General features: G+C 42.1%; 1 protein-coding gene across 1 annotated transcript in view; it reads left to right on the forward strand.

Moving 5' to 3' along the window:
* Window positions 1-6,625, forward strand: part of LOC130479159 (myosin-4) — a 38,409-nt gene extending 31,784 nt beyond the window's left edge. Inside the window, exons 31-39 of the mRNA XM_056851506.1 lie at window positions 123-288; window positions 2,692-2,816; window positions 3,031-3,339; window positions 3,432-3,635; window positions 4,067-4,192; window positions 4,285-4,455; window positions 4,835-4,939; window positions 5,046-5,141; window positions 6,337-6,625. Coding sequence (XP_056707484.1) covers window positions 123-288; window positions 2,692-2,816; window positions 3,031-3,339; window positions 3,432-3,635; window positions 4,067-4,192; window positions 4,285-4,455; window positions 4,835-4,939; window positions 5,046-5,141; window positions 6,337-6,489 — 1,455 coding nt within the window. The 3' untranslated portion in view covers window positions 6,490-6,625. The remainder of the gene's footprint in view (window positions 1-122; window positions 289-2,691; window positions 2,817-3,030; window positions 3,340-3,431; window positions 3,636-4,066; window positions 4,193-4,284; window positions 4,456-4,834; window positions 4,940-5,045; window positions 5,142-6,336) is intronic.

Below are 6,625 nucleotides of genomic sequence, written 5' to 3' on the forward strand. Positions count from 1 at the left end.
TTCTTGGTCTTATTACAAGTCCATCACATGTGAAAAAAGGTTCCATCTGTCTTCTTACATTTCCAACATTTCCCTTTGTAATCTTTGTTCATCGCTTATATTTTCTTGATTGTATTTTGCAGGTTCTGGCAGAATGGAAACAGAAATATGAGGAAACTCAGTCTGAATTGGAAGCTTCACAGAAGGAGTCTCGCTCTCTCAGCACTGAGCTCTTCAAGATGAAGAATGCATATGAGGAATCCTTGGATCAGCTGGAAACTCTGAAACGGGAGAACAAGAATCTTCAACGTAAGACCATTGTTTCATTTTTAAAAGTTCACAGGCTACCAGTTCACTGATATAACAAAAACATGTCAGTTATTATTCCTGTGTTCCAAGAAATAATTGTGTGTGTGTGTGTGTGTGTGTGTGTGTAAAGTAGGGATGTTGATTCGGTTCCATCCGAACTGAAAAACAGCCTAATTTTCACTGTTTACTTACACTTAGAGTGTTGTTGGATGCACTTTTGGCGTAGTTACATCGGCTCTTAGAAGCCAAGGACTGGCTTCTACTGTGTGTGTGTGTGTGGGGGGGGGGGAAGCCAAAGGGGGGGTTGACCTGTCCTGGTGGGGGGGCTTGATCTCCTCTTTGCGAGTGTGATTGTTGCTGTGGAAGATTTGAATCTAGCAGCATGAAATCTATCAATACTGAAGTTACGCAATTTGCGCAGGTTGCACTTACGCTAGTAGCCTTATAAGATGCACTTTGGCTGTGTTGAAATGAAAAGATACATTACCCATGCTAGTTACGCTGTTTACTTACGCTTTGAGCATTGTAACTATGCCGAAAGTGCATCCAACATCGGCTCTTAGAAGCCACGGACTGGCTTCTACTGTGTGTGTGTGGGGAGCCAAAGGGGGGGGTGACCTGTCCTGATGGGGGGGGCTTGATCTCCTCTTTGCAAGTGTGATTGTTGCTGTTTTCACTGGTTGCCACCTTCGCTTGGAGGTCAGTGTGGGTCGGTGAGTTTCTCTGGCTGCCCCAGAAACAATGGGAGGTTTTGCCTTGGATTTGCCGCTCTCTAGATGCACTTTCCCCCCATCCAAATTTCCAAATCTCAACAAAAAAAAAACCCTGCAGAGTTTTGAGAATTCAGATGGGGGAAATGTGCATCTAGAGAGTGGCAAATCCAAGGCAAAATTTCCCATGCATAAATAGCCAACGAGAAACAATGGGAGGTTTTGCCTTGGATTTGCCGCTCTCTAGATGCACATTAAGGATTGCCGGCTCCTATTCATTCCAATGGGCGGATGGGGGGACCCCTTCCAGACCCCATAACTCGGGACCCCCTGACCCAATCTGCACCAAACTTGGGGGTTCTTGCAAGTAGGGTCCCTTCAAGCTACCCTGAAAGTTTGGGACCTCTACCTCCAAAAATGTCCCCCTGGAGCCATGGAAAACCGTGAATGTGCTTTAAATGGCTTTATTCGGCTGAATTTATTCAGGAGCGCCAAATTTCAAGCCGAATTCCACGAATCTGAATAGGGGGAGTTCGGACTTCGGCATTTCCCGAATAAAAATGGGCCAAATTTTGCCGAATCCTAATTTTACCCCCCCCAAAAAAATTCAACAGCCCTAAGTGTAAAGTGCTATCAAGTAAGAGCCAACTTATGGTGACCCCAACAAGGAGCTTTCAAGGCAAGAGAGAAGCAGAGGTGGTTTGCCCCTGCCTTCCTCTGCTGAGCTTTCCTTGGAGGTCTCCCTTCCAAGTATTGACCCTGCTGAGCTTGCAAGATCTGGAGAGATCAGGCTATATCATGCTGCCTTCCCTCTATTAAGAAATGATTAGGACACTATTTTATTATTAATTTATTTACTTCATTTATAACCCATCTATATCCTCAGTGGAGATCCTCAATATCTCCATATTGTTCTCCTTGCCTTCATTCTATCCTCACAACAAGCCTGTGAGGTAGGTTAGACTGAGAGTGTGTGAGTAGCCCAAGGTAACCCAACAAGTTTCTATGGCAGTGTAGTGATTTGAACCTGGGTCTTCCAGATCCTAGTGTGACATTCTAACCACTACACCATGCTGGCTGTAATGTCCTCATGCTGTCTTTACCTCCAGAGCTGGCATAGACACCCATGTACACAGCAGGGCTCACATTATGAGCCCTTGTAAGATTAACTACAAAACATAATTTTATTATTATGTTACTGTTATTTATAAAGCACCTAAAATTAGTAGACATTGTGCAATTTTTTAAATTGATCAAGTACTACTCACAGGTTCACAATCTAGGATAGTACTAGTACTATGATGCTAAATATTCTGTTCTGCACAGGCGATCTGGGTTAAATCAAAGAAACATTCTTTCCCCCAAATCCAAACTAGATTTTACTCAACCTCATCCTACTTTTGTTTATTGTCATCTATATGAGTCACCATGATGTAGTGGTTAAAATGCTGAACTGGATAGAACCAGATTCAAATCTCTGCTTACAGTGAAACTCACTGAGTGATTGGGGCAATTCATTTCCTCTCAGCCTAACCAACTCCTAGGGTTGTTGGGAGGATGACATGGATGAATCCATGCTTGCTGCCATTATCTCTTTACAGGAAGAGTGGAATAAAAATGCACCAAATCAATCAATCAATCATTATTTTGTCTTTTCTTCTTCTTTTTTGTATATATTGGTGGAAACCAACAGAGGAGATATCTGACCTCACAGAGCAGATTGCTGAGGGAGGAAAGGCCCTCCATGAACTGGAGAAAGTGAAAAAACAGATTGAGCAAGAGAAATCTGAAATCCAGGCTTCTCTAGAGGAAGCTGAGGTAAACATAATATTGTTCATAGGGGGGAAAAAAGAGAGATTTCTTTAATACTGTGAAACAATACAGTAGCCAACTAAAGGGACTATAAACAAGAATGTGGGAAGTATATGGCAGTATAAAATATTCAATATACAGTACTATGTTCAATGCACATTAAAAGATATACAACTGTCAACTTTACTCCATTATTAACGATTTTTAATGGTTTTTTAAGGCCTCACTTGAGCATGAAGAAAGCAAACTCTTACGCATCCAGCTGGAACTCAACCAGGTGAAGTCTGACATTGATAGGAGAATTGCAGAGAAGGATGAAGAAATTGATCAGCTGAAGAGGAATCACCTGAGAGTGGTAGAGTCCATGCAGAGTAGTCTAGATGCTGAAGTGAGGAGCAGGAATGACGCCTTAAGGATAAAGAAGAAGATGGAGGGAGATCTGAATGAAATGGAAATCCAGCTGAGCCATGCCAACCGCCAAGCTGCTGAGGCATTCAAGAACCTCAGGAATACTCAAGGACTGCTCAAGGTACTTTTATATTCCATTACACCAGAAGAAAATAGTGGTTATTCTGTGCAAAGAATGCCCATTGCACTACTTATCTCAATATTATTTTACAGGACACACAACTGCATTTGGATGATGCTCTAAGAAGCCAGGAAGATTTAAAGGAGCAGGTGGCTATGGTGGAACGCAGAGCTAACCTGATGCAGGCTGAGATTGAAGAGCTCCGGGCAGCCCTGGAACAGACAGAAAGGGGCAGGAAAGTGGCTGAACAGGAGCTCCTGGATGCCAGTGAACGTGTGCAGCTCCTCCACACACAGGTCAGCTTCTAATGAACAGTGTACCCTTACACAGTCCCTGAGAGAGAAGAATGGACTGTATACAGGCCCTGTTCTAGAAGGCAACGACTGAGCTTGATGAATATGTTAGGAAAGTCTGCTGTTTCCCTGTCTTGTGTTGTGATGGTTGTGATGGTTTTTTGAAAAATATGAAAACTATGCCTGAGTAATACTTGTCAGGCTTGATATAAAACATGAATGGGGATTAAGAAGATTATTGTTAAATCCCGTGACAGAATTTTTGGTCTCCTTTGGGACTCTGAAGGGAGTCTAGAAGTAAGGCTAGAAGTAAGGGAGTTTAGAAGTAAGGCACTCATTTGGCACTCTCTTGTAAAACATTCTTAATATTTGACAATTTAAGGCAATCTTTTCTATTCAAGCAATAATGCTAAACCTTCCCCCCACCCAAACAGAACACCAGCTTGATCAACACCAAGAAGAAGTTGGAAACAGACATTGCCCAAATCCAGGGTGAAGTGGAAGAGACAATTCAGGAAGCACGCAACGCAGAAGAGAAGGCCAAGAAGGCCATCACTGATGTGAGTTGGAGGGGATTTTTTTTTGAAATGTATAACCTGGCTTTCATTGGTGTGGCTGGTTTCTTGAATTGGACCGATTTTGATATTAATAGGCAGCCATGATGGCAGAGGAGCTGAAGAAGGAGCAAGACACCAGTGCCCACCTGGAGAGGATGAAGAAGAACCTTGAGCAGACCGTGAAGGACCTGCAGCACCGTCTTGATGAGGCAGAACAGCTGGCAATGAAAGGTGGCAAGAAGCAGCTCCAGAAACTGGAGGCTAGAGTGAGTAGCTGCAATAAATAGGTTCCTATGAGGAATTCTCAAAAAATCTCTCCCACCAGAATTCGCTATTTTTTCAGGCGCGTCAGCGGCTTGAATTCTCCCCCTCCTTTTCTTTAACTAATGCTCACTTGCTCTCAGAATTCCATCCCTTCTGGAATGTTTTAATTACTCATGAAGATGGTTTTTGAGAAGGTCCCCCCTTGCCCTCCTTTTCTTTAGTTAATTTACAAAATAGCTAGAGGCTCATAGTTGCAGCTGGGTAACCGGGTTTGAGGCTTCCATCATTTATATGGGGGGAAATCACTTGAAACTAGATCCAGTGATACTGCTAATTCTAACATATAAGGTAAAACTGAAATCTTCCATTTCTTTTTCTCAGGTACGGGAATTAGAAGCAGAAGTTGAAAATGAGCAGAAGCGAAGTGCTGATGCTATTAAGGGCGTACGCAAATATGAGAGGCGGGTAAAAGAGTTGAGCTACCAGGTGAGAATGGAGGCTTTTTAAGGGATTAAATGTTAATCAAAATTTCAGAAGTACCTTAAGAGCCACATGCAATCTCACTCTTCTGTATTTTATCTATTCTATTCAGTCTGAGGAAGACCGGAAAAATGTTCTTAGGCTCCAGGATCTGGTTGACAAATTGCAGTTGAAAGTGAAAGCATACAAGAGACAATCTGAAGAAGCGGTAAGTATATTTCTGAATCTGGTTTTCATTTGTATCAGTAGCTATGGAACAAACTAATTAGCATAAAAATTGAGTTCCATAAGACACAGAAACAAAGGTCCCAGGTATACCTTTGCACAACACATGTGCATCCCAATACAGTGACTGGAGACATACATTCCCATTTGTATAATAATTGACAGGAAATCTATGCACCAGTAGTTGTGAAAGGAGTGGATTAGATTTGGTAGGGTGCCAGTTGATTTTGTAGCTGAAAATCAGCAAATTAAATCTGGGGCAACTGGCTGTGTGCCCTACTGTATACACACAGGAGTTCCAGAGCTCAGGTTCTTATGATTGGTAAAATGAAGGTCAGCCACTGACATTGTGAATATTCAACAAGCATTTACTGAATCAAAAGATATGGGGTTGGATCCAGTGCAGCCTGTCCACGGACGCAATGACTTCCACACCCTGAGTACAGCAGCCCTTGTTAAATGATGCATTTCATTCTTATACCACACAAATACTTCATAAAAGTGCATTGAGTCAGAGTCAGATTTATTCATGTTGTGGTCACAGACCTTAACAAACCAACTACACCCAAAATAAAATAGAATAAAATGAAATTCAACCCACAGCTGTATTAGTTCAATATCACAATAACACCTACTACTACACATTGAGATAAAGACTCCCCCCCCCCAATTAAAATCTTTTACCAGGATATTGTGGACCATATCAAGCCATTGCATTACCTGTATCAGCCCTATTAAAACTTTTCCTTAGTTTAATTGCTATAATGAAAAAAGAGGCCACTCTCTGTGTAACAGATAAATTTACATCAGCCAGCAAGAATCTTACTCTTCTTCTGAGACCAACATCTGTGGTATGCACTGAATCAATCTAGGTCGTATCGTGGTGTACAGGGCATAGTGAAAAAGAACATGTGGCAGGTCTTCTACCTGGTCAGCAGAGCAGGGGCATAACCGTTGACCATATGGAATTCTACCATGTCTACCTTTAATAACTTCTGATGGAAACACTTGTAACCACTGTAAAAGCTCTCCTCTTTTCAGGTTCTACCAACTACTTAAGGTAGTTAGAGGGGGCTTTGTTCTGTTTAAATAGGGGATACCACTAAAGGTGCAGTGTCGACTACTTAAGACGTCAAATTGCCAGTACTTGGATTTCATAATTCTTTTTCTCTTTTCAGGAGGAACAAACCAATGTGAACCTTTCCAAGTACCGCAAGATTCAGCACGAATTAGAAGAGGCTGAGGAAAGGGCTGATGTTGCTGAGTCCCAGGTCAATAAACTCAGGGTGAGGAGCCGAGAGGTGCATAAGACCGTTGTAAGCGAAGAGTAAGCTCACCTAGAAGCGTCAAAGTGATTGAAGAAGTGCACAAAATGTGAAGTTCTTTGTCACCGTTAAGTCCTGTTTATTTTGTTATCAGTTTCTAGAAAATAAAGATTGGTAGATTCCTTGGCATAATGAAAAACAA

This window comes from Euleptes europaea, chromosome 1 (genome assembly GCF_029931775.1).
Source record: "Euleptes europaea isolate rEulEur1 chromosome 1, rEulEur1.hap1, whole genome shotgun sequence".
NCBI classification, from domain to species: domain Eukaryota; kingdom Metazoa; phylum Chordata; class Lepidosauria; order Squamata; family Sphaerodactylidae; genus Euleptes; species Euleptes europaea.